Genomic DNA, 15,518 nt, shown 5'->3' on the forward strand with positions numbered 1-15,518 from the left:
TAAGCGCAATCGAGTGCTTGATTAGGGCATGTTCTCGTTTTTTTATAACATTCTTTTATTGGTATCCCGGAGATAGCCTGCTTTATCGCCTGACATGCTACTCCAGGTGTCGGGTGATGACTATGGTATATACAACGATTGCAAATCTACACAAATAATACATGCAGTCACAAACACACGTACACACGTACACGTAAGAGTCATTCATAATGTATCGGTCAGGTGTGTACTCCTTAAAAACACCAACATGTTTACAGTGATGGTTTGGGAGCTATACACCCAAAAACGCCGTATCATAAATGTTTGGCTTCGAAAAACGCCAGGCCTGCGCTGAAACCGCAGCACAGTCACAGCGAAAGCTGGAAGAGCGGCGCTTCTAGAGCCCGTTAGCTATCTTGGGGCTACAGTACAAGTACACTAGAAAGGTACCCACTACGCCATAAATCACAATTTTTGTGAAGTTGGGAAGCACCTACTAAGCCATTATTCGTCATTCTGCGGAAAAGCGAGGCACCAGCTGCACATCTGTAAGGCATTATGTGCACTTTGTTGACGCGACGACTGATGACGATGAAGAATTATGGCTCAGCCCTTTGTAATGGGTTGGAATCTTTAAACGGCCCACCAGTTATGTAATTTCGCATTGGGTGACGCCCGGTCGCTATTTCCCTCTCCCGTCATGCTGTATACATACGTTGACGTGGGAGAGAGACGGGGGGGGGGGGGGGGGGGGGGGGGGGAGAACTTTACTGAGACCCCGAGGAAATGGATAATGCGCTTATGGGCTTCCTTGGCAACCAATACAAGTGCACTTGCGAGGAACCCACTACGCTATAAATCATTCTAATTTTACTGAGACCACGAGGAAGTGGACCATGCGCTTATGGGGTTCCTTGGAAACCAATACAAGCGCACTTGCGAGCAACCCACTACGCTATAAATCATTCTAATTTACTGAGACCACGAGGAAGGGATCATGCGCTTATGGGCTTCCTTGGAAACCAATACAAGCGCACTTGCGAGGAACCCACTACGCTATAAATCATTGTAATTTTTGAGAAGTAGGGCAGCAGGCACTGCGCCATTTTTCGTCATTCTACGGAGAGCGTTGGTTCCTGCTAAACCCATGTAAGGCATTATGCGCACTTTGTTGATGCTGTGCCTGATGAGGATGAAGAATTATGGCAGAGTCCTTTGTAATGGGTTGGAAGCATTCAACAACCTAGTCGTTGCGCAATTCGCATTGTGTGACGCCTGGTTACAGAATTCGCGTTGTGCGACACTTGGTGCTTATTTTACTCTTCTACCACGCTGTATTGCATATGCTAATGTGGTTCCTTCCCGACATGAAGCCTGTATAGGACCTTTTTGCAAAGCAGTTTCAAGCACCGGCATGGCTCAGAGGTTGAATATTGGGCTCCCACGCAGAGGGCCCAGGTTCGAACCTCGTTCCATCCTGGAATTTTTTTCTTATTTCGTTTTTTTTCTTATTTCGAGCGATACTGGTTACGGACACCGGCGGCGGCGGCGGCGGCGGCGGCGGCGGCGGCGGCGGCGGCGGCAGCGGCGGCGGCGGCGGCGGACAACTACGGCGCCAAAAACGGCCGGTGAAATGATCTCATAACAGCTTTCGCTGTAAAACAGTTTAGGAGTGTACAATACCCAGAGCGAAAAATCAAGTGACTGGGCAGTTATGACTTTCTTGAATGTAATCTATTCGCAAGAGCTACTTCTGCAAAAGCGTTATCCCAGCCGAACTCGGCGCTGAAGCTCCTAACACTAAGTAGGCAGCAATTCATAAGACGCAAGCGATAGTAGGGAGAAAAGCGGAGAACAGCATCGATTGGACTTTCACCCAAATGACGGGCAGTAAGCGATTCAGACGTCTCCAGCTGTTGTCTTTCCGAGGTGATTTCCCGCCGGAGGTTCGAAGAGTTTCTGGTTCTCGCCGCTTGGGGGCGCGAGTGCTGTTTTCCTTCCTCCGTGCTCGGCGCAACAGCGATCGAGCGCCGTAGTGGCACACGGCGACTCTGCCTGCTCGGGGACGGGGTCTGGGTTTTTAGGCGGCGCCACTCTTCCGCCTCCCATCGACAGCGCGTCTGTGTAGCATGCCGGAAAAGACCTGGCTCTCGGACCGATCGACAACACGCTGTAACGAGCCGCCACCGAGAACGTTCGGACAGCGTCGGCATCGACGTTTTCTGTTTTAAAAGTGCGTTTCATCCCGTCGTCGTGCGTTTCTTTTACCCGGCTTGCTCCGGATTTCGCTTTTAAGACAAGCGGTGAGATTCAGTGCGTGCCGTGAGGTGATGTGAATCCGTGCCAAGAGGTGAAATCCGTGCCCATACCTGTGTCGTCGTCCTTCGTCGCCAGTTCGACGCATCGGTAATTTGGTGGATTAAATTGATGGTCATGCACCTGTTTTCAACCATACCAATCCTGCCGATGTCTCGTTGATGTCTGCCCTTCTCGTGATAGTGAAGGGAACCCGTCATAGCCTTGACTCTGGAAGGGATGTTAGGCTGCAGCTTTACATGAACGAGGGGTCCAATATAAATTCTCGTTTTCCGCTGTTTGCCCATCGCGATTTAGACAGCACTTAATTTGGAAGCGAGAATAACAAGAATTATAGAAAACTGTCTCAAGAGTTAGCCGACAAGACCATGTTGCCCTTCCGTTTGATGGATATCTGTTCTAGGTTAAGGCAAGTTGTATGAGCTTGCGCGGAATGCTTAAGTTGCAACGCTGAAAACAGATTTGTGTGCTTATAGTGAAAGGAAAAGTCGCTATCGCTTCAATCCCTCAATAATCTGCTGTTTTCACTTAAAGACAGAGCTTTGAATGGAATGCTTATTAGTATAATAATATGCACTTGCTTTAACAGTAATTAGCATTTTCAGAAACTGTCAGTAAGATGGTGGTTACATTTCTGAAAATTTGAGCCTGAAGTTCGACAGTTGTGACAAATAGGTCAGCCTCGTGCACGTACTGGGAGCAAGCTGAGGCATCTTCTACTGCAGCTCGCTTTCACTTCGTGAGGAACAAGAAGAGCAGCAAATACCTAAATGTGCCCCCATGCATACTTGTGAAATCTTGCATGCATATGAACCGCTGTGAACTCGATCTTAAAACAAAGGGCATTTTGCGAGGCATTAGATCTATTTAGTTTGACGTATCCTCTAATTTCAACAGGTTGATAGGACAGACTGTTAGTTTAGGACGTACACTCATTATAAGAGAGCTGGATACCTCATATGTCATCGTCTTATCGCATACTACCGTATAGCATTGATAAACTTCAGCTGCTAGACGGGACAAGCAGGACGACAGTGTATAGTGCTTGACCATCACTGCGCTTGCAAGCTTGTACATTCGGCCAAAGAAACACGGATAACCATTGACAGCATTCATGCGACCACATTACTCCGATTTCCAACGTTGGCTTCAAGTTGCTTGCCGTGTTGTTAACTAACTTCTCTCGGAGTACATTTCTTGTAATCAGAAGCTCAGGCCAAACTGAGCATGCCCGATGCGAAGAAATAAGAAGACACGTGGTCGTCATCACTGAGGATACGTACGATTCTACTGCTGTCTGAAACATTTGCTGGAACAGCTTCATCGTCTCTTCGACAATGAGCACTGACGCGGAGCCACAGGCGGACACCGCCTTTATCGAGAAAGGCGGCGTCGTTGACAGCGACGGCAATGGCGAGGAGAGCTTTCGCGGCAACCACAGACGCGCCAGCAGCACCAGTAATAACAACAACGACGCGCCGATGATCAACATTGATCCCGGTGTCGAGTCTGGTCTACTGCTCCGCGTCCCGGACCTCCCGTTCCCTCGAGGTTCCACGTCGGCCGAGTCTCTGAGCACTTCGACTAACCAGTTTCTCAAGCTACCGGTGTCCGGCGAGCACCGGCGCCACTCGATGCAGGACTGCAGCAACCACCACGGCCATCACCACCGACACCGGCACCGCGACCGCAAACGCTCGTGCCCCGACGTGCGGGGTGCGGCCTCGGCGGACCGGAGACGCCGGGGAAGCCGCAGCCCGCTGGCACCCCACGGTCTGGCGGTGGGAGCCGGAGCGGAGTCGATGAGCGTGACCCCTTCGTCATCGCGACGTTCTAGCGCCAGCAGCCTGAGCCGCCGCTCGTCTCGGGACAGCGAGAGCTGCCCGCACAGCCGTCGCTCGTCCCGGGCTGAAGAAGGAAGCCGCAGGTGGGCTTGCACATTTATGTATTATTTGTTACTACTGGTTCTGGAAATATATTAAGTATGCACAGGGCAAAGTAATGATGACAAAAGGGCGAATCACACATGCGCGCGACATAAACTGGCGCCGCCAGTCTATGTCGTTTGCGTGTCTCCCTGATTACTTCATTTCTTTGCACTGTGCACACTTGGCATATATCGATAAATTTACGAACTAGCCCATGAGTGGATTGGTTCTTGAAACATGTGTACAGTTTAAACAGGGGTGACGAAGGAAAGAATAAAATCAGCAACAATGACTGCACAGAAGCAGTCATAACACTTGCTGCACGTTCGTGAATCTGGGAATAGAAACGTAGAAATTAACGTTAGGAAGCGGGGGCAGAAAAAAAAAAGCAAGACAGAACGCGAGGTTTCTGTTTTCGCGGAGCATTCGGCTTTCGGCTTTCCCGGGTTCAACAGGGCTTTCATTGATGTCGAACGAGGGCCAGTAAAATAACAGACTCACGGTATTTATAAGCGAAATGCAAAGAACGTAGGACACCCCGCTCTTATACCATTCCACAAGAAATACACGACGCGCAATCTACGCAGCCTGTAAAATGTAAAGAAACAGGTACTTGGCGTGCAAGCGCTACCGCAAGGTAGATTTTATGAAGTGCGATTATTACTGTGAAATAGGGACCACGTGCACGGCTTACGCAAGTAGTACACAGATACACTATGACTTGGTTTGCGTGCCAGAGGAAGCGTGCCCGACACAGTTTTTTGTTTTCGTTATACATAGTTTTAGCCTGTTTATTCAGCCATGCATTTGTTATTCGTGTCTCCAGTCGATTACTGGCGTGAAAATGGGTACCGTATCTAGCGTATGTGTCAGATATACAGCAATAACTACAATAAGTGTCAAAAGCGTTAAAATGCGAGTAACGTACTACTATGACTGGGTCTATCGATAACCCTTAAGAGCACGTTTTGAGCAATGTCTACATGTGCACGCTTGAAGGTAATCAAGACATTTCAGTTTAAAACCCGCGGTCGTTTTTCTTAGGCAAGGAGGTCGACCACGCACCTTAAGGAAAACTGTGTAGAAACGTCAGAGGAAGGTTCACAAATATTTCGGTGCATTGAAAATTTAGCAATGAGTCACCAGAGTTTGCATATTTATACGACACTAATTTCGCAACTGTGAATGAACTAGCCTTTGAAATCTGGCATTCGATTTCAGCGTTTCAGTGCAGGAAACAGTGCAACGGCAACGTGTCAAACGACATGCGTTTTATCGCCTGTCTTCGTCGGACGTCACGCCCCGTGACTGCGCTGTTTCCTGCGCTCAACGCTGCACTAGAAACGCGCTTTTCTTAAAACACGAACCTGTCCTGTATTTTAAATGCTCGCGTCTATTCAGTCCTCGTGATTTCCGTGTTGCTGTAGAACGCGGGCTTACACAGCCACGATCCTCGCAACGCATCTGAAACAACCCTGATGTTTTCACTTGTTTTATGTGCGATTTCACGGCCTACCATTCGAACCGCCTTTATCTACACCGTTTGCTAGCATTGCCCTTCAGATTGGTACTTTCACACGCCCTTATAAAAATATCAGATAAAAAAAAAGCTTGAGTACTAAGCCTCTTTCATCGTGTTTAACGGATTATGAATTTCACGAAGCAGTGAGCACAAACAATTTTACTAGGTAGAAATGTAACAGGAGATGTTTGCGCACGGCTAGTACGGCTATAAATCCCTCAGTTATATAATCTTTCACAGCTGCTACTAAATGCACTAATTCTCTGTGGTATGGGATGTGTAGGATCAGTACAATTAAGGAGGAGATTTCCCTCCCATCTGTAATGCCTATGGTCTAGAGTGTAATAGAACATTTTTTGCATGATCCGAAGCTAACTTTTATATAACTTGAATAATGCGCTGGCGGAGTCAGCGAGCTTATGAGCTTTGTGGCACGACAGGACTAACTGAATACATTTGTTTTAAAACGCAGCACAGTGAGCATCTTGAAATTTCGATTAGGGGGGATCATGGGGTGTAGCGTAAATAGACGGGCCACGCAGTTGTGCAAACACAGTACACCACGAGTCACACCCATCAACGAAACAGATTGCAATTGATTGCATTCGTATTTATTATGCACGACTCATAACGACATCAGTCATTTAATTCGTCTTTTATATATAGTCAAGTTATACGTATTTTTTGCCCAGGCGCAACGGCAACGCACTGAAACAAGTAGGGACCCTAAGCCACTAAAACATTCACGCAGCGACAACGCGATTTATATTTTAAGAATTCCAGGTGCTCCGCAATCTGCTTCCACGCGTGTGTCTGAACGACGCATCGCGCTCAATCACGAACGCCCAAGCTCACCTGAACGAGCTGCGGCTGTCGGCGAAGTATGCTGGTCCGCGCAGATTTCCAAATGCTTCCTCATACATGTATATATGCTGTGTTAAACGGGACAAAAAAAGGACAGTCGTAATTCCCTCCGACAAATGGGACGGCTTCATCACGAATGCTCTAGTAATCCCAAGCATGGCAACATTTTAGCTTAGCCAATCCTTTCGCACTGCGTAATGTAAATTTTAGGATTGAAGGAAACGACACTTTTTGTGCACGTATCTCAACGAGCGCGACGTTACCAGGCTGGCGCAGTATAATGCATTCTAAGAACAGAAATACGGGGCACATCGCAGTGTATAGGAGTGGAAAAAGCTCGTATGGCGGTGCATAAGAAATGCCAGGAAAGAGAGCTAAAGCCCAGTGAGCAGGTACTTTAAATGATCATGTCATGCGCAGTTCAGAAGCGTATTGCACTGCCGAACACAGTAATGCCATCTAGTACAGTCAATGTTGGAAATAAACATAGTACACGTGAAACGTATCCTTGCATTGTCTGTAACGCTTGCTGGATATCTTTGGTTGCGTTGCTTGGTGATGCTCTAGCTCGTTGCGGTTTCCTTGCAATTTACACGATGTTTCCTCCTTACAGGCCTTGTTTACGAAACACGCATTAAAGAGGAAAATTATTCTAGATGCTCCAATAAGGAGTCTTTATAAATTGCGTGAAAGTAATTCTTAGCAAGAGAGGTCCCTTTGTCAGCCAGAAAAAAAAAGGCAGCTATGCGCGGCATCATGAATGTGAGAGCATCTGGTCACGTCTAATTAATTTATCATTAAAGATAAGCTATGTTGCAATTAAAGAAGGCTAAATGAGAAATTTAGCGAGGTTAAGAAGCGTTGCTCTGCTTATGTGGGTCAAATGCAAAAAAAAAAAAAAACATTCGATGATATCTGACTGACGTGCCAGTACGGCATCACGGCAAGACTTAGACAAAAGAAAAAAAAATAATATCTAGGGTTTAACGTCCCAAAACCACGATATGATTATGAGAGACGCCGTAGTGGAGGGCTCCGGAAATTTCGACCACCTGGGGTTCTTTATCGTGCACCTAAATCTAAGTACACGGGCCTCAAACATTTTCGCCTCCATCGAAAATGCAGCCGCCGCGGTCGGGATTCGATCCCGCGACCTTCGGGTCAGCAGTCGAGCGCCATAACCACTAGACCACCGTGGCGGGGCCAAAGAAAAAAAAAAGAAAGAAAAAGGAAAGAAAAGAGCTGTAACAGAATATCTTTTTTTTTGCCGGTAATCAACCTCTCATCCCAAGATCAAGAAAAACAAAGCTCTGAAACGCTCTCATTCGCAATTAATGTGTCATTGGGGCGTTAGGCCCCTGCAGATGCATGTAGAGAAAAAGAACTTCTATAGCCGTGCTGTTAGTACGTATAGGGGCTCCAGAGTCCATCCAGAGGCTGAAACACGTAATCCTTACGAAGAACACAGAGTCCTTCTCTCTCTCTCTCTCTCTCTCTCTCACCTTCTTAGCAGGTGTCCGTTCTTATTCCCTGACGCGAATTTTCTACTCGCACACAAGACAGATGCCGTGAAACCTCTGATTTCATTTAGATTGCATTGTTCGGGCTAAGCCTACCCGCCGTGGTGGTCTATGGTTTTATGGCTTGATTGCTTACTTGAAGGCCGTCGGACTGAATCCCGGCTGCGGTGGCCACATTTCGATGGAGGCAAACCGCTAGAGGCCCATTGGATTTAGGTACCCGTTAAAGAACCCCAGGTGTTCGAAATTTCCGCAGCCCTCCACTACAGCGTCTCTCATAAACATATCGGGCTTTTGGGACGTAAAACCCCGAGAGTTATTGTTATTCCCGGGCAAAGCCTGATGGGCGTATGTACATGCGCTTTCTCCGCACAGGTCTTCTAAATGCGACGACAGCCGTCGCTCGTCGCGCGCCACCGACGACACCGGAGGGGGTGGCCACAGCAGTCGTCGCTCGTCGCGAAGTGTCGGCGAGGACGAGCGACGTTTCTCGGACGACAAGCACCACCACCACCGCTCCTCGCACCACACGCACAGGCGCGAGTCTGCGGCGGCCGGAACCGAAGCGTGCCACCGGAAGGGCAGCTCTCTGCTTCCGCCGGACGCGGACACCGGTAGCCGCAGGGCCTCCAAGGTGCCCTCTCTTCTGGTCACCGATGAAGAGACCGGACAACAGCGCAAGCCCGACGACGAACTCGACTCGCCCAAGCGCCGGATTATAATTCTGGTGATCAGTTCAGTGGCGTGCTTCATTCTACTCATGAGTGTTGTGCTCATCGCCGTCACCCTCACCATCTCGCCGGCTATCGACAGCATAGGTGAGTTTCTTTGAAAACGTTGTACTCCTGCTTCCCCTACGGGAGGTGCTGGGTTCGATCCCCAGTGCCGGCCGGACACCCACCGGTTCCCAATGGGCACAAGCGGGCTCCGGGTTGATGCTACAGTGGCACGAAGCTTAAGTCGCTTGGAGGGTTCTCAACTTGCGGCATGGGACCAGTGGCTGTCGGGTTGTATTCCTGGGCGCCTATCTTCCAGCCATTCTCCGCAACGGAGTATGATGATATCTAGGATGCCGATGATAATGTAGACAATAATTTCCAACCGAATGCAACTTCTCTTAAGGAGAGGCTTTCCTTGGCTATCTACCATATTCATTTGCAGAAAACAGCGCTGACAAGTGGCCCCGCCACGATTGTCTAGTGGTTATGGCGCTCGACTGCTGACCCGAAGGTCGCGGGATCGAATCCCGGCCGCGGCGGCTGCATTTTCGATGGAGGCCAAAATGTTTGAGGCCCGTGTACTTATATTTAGGTGCACGTTAGAGAACCTCAGGTGGTCGAAATTTCCAGAGCCCTCCACTCCGGCGTCTCTCGTAATCAAATCGTGGTTTTGGGACGTTAAACCCCAGATATTATTATTAGCGCTGACGAGTGTTAACTGTTGGTCAGTTTTGCCTAAATGTTCGCTGATGTTGACTGACATTGGCTAACTCATGACTGGAATTACCTATATTTGGCTAATGGCAGCTGATGGTGCCTACCCCTGTTGCTATAGCGACGGTGTCTTCATTCAGTTTGAGTTCGACTACTTTTTCTGTCGTTCCTTTTAACAGAAGTCATGAAATGCACTTCCACAGCAGTTGCCATTTAGCGACAGTATAGAGATAATTCTCGGTAATACTTTTTCGAAATATCCTTTTGTCTGAAAGATGAGAAAAACGTACCTTTCTTTGAAACGTCAGCCGGCGTTTATCTACGATTTCGAAATAGAAGTTAGTTATCGTGCACGTCACTGGTATACACTACTTCAGAGCATAGACTACTGTTTGTATTCTCGCGTCGAGTCTTACCGGATCCTTGTCGGAGATCAAATAGGAGTTTGCACGGCCTCGCCATTTAAAACCAACGGCGATATCCAGCAACGAAGTCAGCTGCGTGGGAATGCAAAGCTGCATTTGTATTAGTGATGTCTGATCATTAGGAGCCGGATAACAGTTTTATGCTGGTAATTTGAAATTGCGAAAACCCGTGAGGGTTCTACAACACCGCGTGTGTATCGGCCTGCTTATACCTCTTCAACTTCTTCAACAAACAGCGCAGAAGAGGACAACGCACAAAGAAGGGACAAAGAAGGCAAGGCTTATGCCGTCGCGTGCCGTAGTGAGACGGCGAGACAAGCAACACACTGAAAGCAGAGAGCTTAACCAGGTTAACATTCCTATTGAATGCCGCAAAGGGCGACAAGATATGGGAAAGGCGCATTGACGTTTCGTTTTCCCGAAGAAAGAATAATACAAAACGTGACTTCGTGCCGTCCTCGTCGTCGAGTCATTCCCTTACGCTGCATGCATCAAAGAGCCTTGGAATATTCCGACCCCAAGGAGCAACCGTACCTCTGCTAACCTAGAGAACGGAGGTTCGTGCTCGATAAATAAAAAAAGCTTAGCGAAGAGCGACGTCAAAACCAAACTGACATTCTGTCTGAATGGCATAGTTAAAGTATAAGAGCGAGGCGGAAACCAGTAATAAAATTTTCAAGCAAACACAGACGCACCGATGTCACATTCAAATAATGAGTTTCGTGAATACCTCTCAAGAACCCTTGGGGCAAAATCTACTGCAGCATTTTTTTTAATATCTGTTTTACATAAGGTGACGTTTTTCCATTTTTCTGAAAGCAAGACCTGAAATCCGGGAACACGTTTTCATGCGCACAGTTACTAGAGTTATTGGCTTGAACTCTGCAATTTGAGTAGCTCGCTCGTGTTATCCTTTCAAATCATGTCAAGCGATCAAATTAACCTTGGTAATGTAGATGTGCATCTATTTCGCTTGTCTGTACAGGATTCTGCATGCGCGTGAATTCTTGCTTGTTGATTTGCACGAGTAAGCGCGCAGGCGAGGATCAGTGAGATTATGTTTGCTTCGAAGCGGAAACTTTTCCCAGAGTTTTACTTTCGCTTGACGCTTCCAACGAGCGAACTGTCAAGGCTGATTTCGCGGCCCAACTTAAACCTAAAATTGATACGACGCGTCGGGAGCGGTAGAGGCGAGACTGGCGCATGCATTTGCAGGACAAGAAACGGGAGGCGATCGATAGCACTCTCAGTATGCGCGTATACCTCGATGCTGAATCGCATTTCGCCATCCGGCTGGAATAAACAATTTGTAGCGACGGCTTCGCGCGTGAGCTGCGTTACTCGAATGTTTCGATGTAAAACACTGCACAATACTGGCTTTTTTTTTATATTCTTCGGTATTCAAAACATGCCCGGCGGTCCCACTAGCCACCTAAGACGCGCAAAAAAGGGTGTCTATTTTAAACTTGCAAACAAATCACGGGACTATAAAGGCAGTTACTGTACAATGCTTCTCTTGTGACGCATGTCGATAGGACCAGCGAATACAGCGAATGTAGGTCTGTGTATATGTATATATATTATTTTTCTTTCCTAGTGCATATTTATTTTCATTTTTATCTTAACAACGTAGTGGAATGTGGTAGCCGTCGTCAAGAAATGGCGGCAACAACACCTTCATTTACTTTTTATTTCAGTAAAACAAAAGAACACTGAACTGCGTAAAGATTAATCTTGTCGGGCGGAAATATATAAACAATAGCGAGTATCTATACAAAATGTATAAGGACATGTCAAGCCATAAGATCTCTCAGTATACGCATGGAAGCCATGAAAAAAAATACTTTGTAGTACTGTTCAGTTTAGTGGGGTGAAACATGAGCAAAAAAAAAAAGGAAAAGCGAGACTGATACAGTGAAGGAGGAAAAAAGAAGCTATACAGCTAGCTTGATAAAACGGACATTGAAAATAGCCAGTTGCCGAAACCAGCGCGTAGTGGAATTTCTTTTTGAACGTTGGTAAAGCGGTGTGAAAACGCAGGGAAAGACTAAAAATTGAGTCAGCATAAAATAAAATGGAAAACGTATTAAGGGACGGAGCAGCGAAAACGCCCACGGTGGGAGAAGCAAGGCTGTGGAGAGAACACGCTGAGAAACATTTACGTCGCCTCCAAGAAAAACATGAGAAAACCGGGCCATTTATCTACTACTCCGCTTTCGCCAATTGCGTTTTTTTTTCGCTCTCTGTTTTTCTTGATAAGGACTGGCTGTTCGAGCGAGTGCCGAGAATACGCAACCTCCGTATCAGAAGTCTTATTAAAGGCAAAAGTACGCCCCGCCTTACAGTTTATACATACTTCTCCGCGCATGAGACACAACATCTGATTTGTACTCACTGGTGTGTAAAATGCAAATCTCTGAGATAGCTTCGCTTTGCGAGGGAGGTGAACACAAGCACTCAATGCAAGTTTCAGTTCTGTTTTAAAAAGTGTTCTTAAGTGGAGAACAGCTTATGTATAATGGAAGTGGAGCACAAGCTTGCGTCTAACCTTTTAATGCCTCTGCCGGCTTCCGAATGTTCATCCGATTCCGTGAAAGCGGAATGGATCAAGGGCTCGTTTCTTTGTTAGACATAACCTAATGAAGCATACAGACAATGAAGACAAGGAGGACATTGTGGACATTATTTAGTTTTTCACTGTTGTGTAGTAGTTATTATACAAATGGAAAGGAATAAAAGTGGGCGAAAAATCACCTTTGCCGTTGGTGGGGCCCGCACCCACAACCTTCTAATTACGTGTCCGATGCTCCACCAATTGTGCTACGACGGCGGGCGTTACCCCGTCCACTTTATTAGGCATTACTGCGCGTGTAATACTGGGAGTGTTAGCCAGCGGCACTTGTAGCCAAGGCAGCAAGTGTGGAACACACGTTTTTCCAGACGGCGCGTTACGTAGCAAGTGACATTGTTTGCGAGCTGCAGCTGACCAGTAACCCTCGCATGCTACCCAAAGCAATCAAGTCTGCCAGGACGACGCCGGGACACACACACACACACACACACACGCGCACACGCACACGCACACGCACACGCACACACACACACACGCGCACACACACGCGCACACACACACACACGCGCACACACACGCGCACACACACACACACACACACACACACACGCGCACACACACACACACACACACACACACACACACACACACACACACACACACACACACACACACACACACACACACACACACACACACACACACACACACACACACACACACACAGAGGCGCGCGCGCGCGCGCGCGTCTTTGCCGAACTACTGGAATTGTTATTTTCATATCTACCTGGATACTATATAGGCACAATAGTTTTGGCCAACACAGATTTTCGTTTGATGTACCTCACACACGAAGCGACATATCTTCAAGTCCGACACCTCGTGCGTCCTTTTAGTACAATTCCCTTCTATTCATATTATTCGGAAATATATAGCCACGGTACCCTTTCTATCTCGAATATCAATACCGGTACTGAGGCATTCCTTGCAATGAAAAAAAAAACGAAACCCTGAGTTCAACTAAAATATGCTTCACATCCAGTTTTAATGCGCAGCAAGTCTTTCCTTTTCATGTTGTCGTTATGAAAACTTTTATGTTGGACAGAGAGCACTTTCGCTATGCGCTTCTTGTAGAATTGCGAACGTATCCGAAATCAAGTATTAGGAAATTCATACTCGGTATATTAGAACGAAGGTTCTCGCATCATATGCAATATTGAAGCAGTCATGGTGGGCGTGCCTATAATGTATCGTAAGTGTGTCGAGATTTGTATACATAGATTGGCACGATGGGCTACAAGTTCTCCTCGTAAGAGAATTAATTCTTTTCTGGAAAGTAAATTAAGAGAACGTGCAGGACTAGTACCAAATGCGTCTGGTTGAGGCCACTGAAAGCGTGACGCTTTTATGGGTATCGACCGAGCACTTCAGTTAGCGCACAGTATCGCAGGCTGAAATGACCAATATCACAATCCAAGATTTTTTCATGTACATATTTTTTTTGCCGTACATTTCTGGAGTCGTAGTGAAGGCTGCTTTGCGTTCTGGATTCATACTGGTTGCTGTTGCTTCTTGAGGTTTACACATCAATTTATTCTTTAAGATAAAGATCACTAGGTCAGATATTTGTAACCATGCAAATCAGGGTCGACTGCAAATGCTATAGCGCCCCTAGTGGTAATATTCATTCCTTAGAGTGCATAACCATGTTTATTATCGTATGCTATACTAAAATATCGGTGTATGTGACGCAGACAGCCGTCCCATACACACCTTATTATATTGTATCTGTACGCGAAAATCAAACTGAACAAGTATTCCCATGCATTCAGGTACCAGAATATCTCAGGCATATGCATTGCCCCCCAAAACACTACAATATTCCAACCACCGAAACCTTTTTAAAACAAGTGCGAAGGAATATCACGTAGCGTCTTCGAACTCTTTGTTGCTGCGTGAATCTTCCTTTATCAATTCATGTGGGTTTTACATGCGCTCTATCGGCTACAATATTGCATGGCGTAGTGTATGAGGGCCTGTTCTAATGAAACTTACAAAAATATTTTACGCCATTTATGCTACTCGCCCTTTTCTCGTAAAATTATTGTCAGTCAGCATTCTTCGCTTGCAGTCTCGGCCAGTTTTCCTCTTGCCAGCATAGGTACATGGGTTATGTAGCTATGTGATGTTCGGAGACAAAAGTTTTCACAGAATTACGCGCAATTCATACAAAAAGAAAACCAAATGATGGATAACATACCGCTTCTCGTTCAACTTCGTTGAAGTATTAATTTTTTTTTTTGGTGCGTGGGACTGCAAGCCTACGCCTACTGAGATCATGCAGTGACCTTTCCAAATTTTTCCTGGATTCTCCAAGATCATCGCGATCGCTTTCTCCCGTCGTTCCGTTGCTTCGTACAGGCGACAGGGGTTGATTGATCGATGTAGGGCGGCTTACATTTTTTTTTTATGTTGGGGGCACTATATATCTGCGTGCGCCTCGAGCTGATGTCGTCTTCCTTGCATAAGGGTTCAACATGTCGGAATATGCAAAACTCGTTTTCTTCTTATGAACAGGATTAGAATGAAACTTTTTTTTTGTATTTCCAACAGCGATAAAATAAAGAAAACATGGCTGATCCCTCTGTCATAGGAATCGGTATAACACGAAAGTGAAACGTGTCTTCACAGAAGTAGTGCTTATTGTGTAGTGATATATGAGAGCTTGGACAATGTCTATTCGTGTTTGGCAGCTATAGCACCGTTTGACGTGGATGCACCCATGTTGACAGCATGTCTCTATCGCGACGACTAACGCCCATGATCATGATTAAACCGTTGTGGTAGCTGACGTTCTGAACATATATTTGGACACAGCGAATCGTGAATACCGCGTAAGGATCATATCAACAAGCTCATATTCAACACTGGTACCCGGTATGCACTTCTTCAAAGCGTC

At 46.7% G+C, this 15,518-nt stretch overlaps 1 protein-coding gene across 1 annotated transcript; it reads left to right on the forward strand.

The window, feature by feature from the left end:
- The first annotated feature begins 3,133 nt into the window (after positions 1-3,133).
- On the forward strand, positions 3,134-9,065 carry LOC119394908 (uncharacterized). The gene is made up of 3 exons (XM_037662209.1): positions 3,134-4,222; positions 8,505-8,947; positions 9,013-9,065. The coding sequence occupies exons 1-3, from the start codon at positions 3,633-3,635 to the stop codon at positions 9,063-9,065; spliced, it is 1,086 nt and encodes a 361-aa protein (XP_037518137.1). The 5' UTR covers positions 3,134-3,632.
- The last annotated feature ends 6,453 nt before the right edge of the window (positions 9,066-15,518 follow it).

This window comes from Rhipicephalus sanguineus, chromosome 5 (genome assembly GCF_013339695.2).
Source record: "Rhipicephalus sanguineus isolate Rsan-2018 chromosome 5, BIME_Rsan_1.4, whole genome shotgun sequence".
NCBI classification, from domain to species: Eukaryota; Metazoa; Arthropoda; class Arachnida; order Ixodida; family Ixodidae; genus Rhipicephalus; species Rhipicephalus sanguineus.

Bases quoted from the DNA above. Each gene is read 5' to 3' on its own strand.
- LOC119394908 (XM_037662209.1), top strand. From the start codon at position 3,633: ATGAGCACTGACGCGGAGCCACAGGCGGACACCGCCTTTATCGAGAAA. The intron at 4,223-8,504 runs GTGGGCTTGCAC...TTCTCCGCACAG, and splicing joins GCTGAAGAAGGAAGCCGCAG to GTCTTCTAAATGCGACGACA. The intron at 8,948-9,012 runs GTGAGTTTCTTT...TTCGATCCCCAG, and splicing joins GCCGGCTATCGACAGCATAG to TGCCGGCCGGACACCCACCG.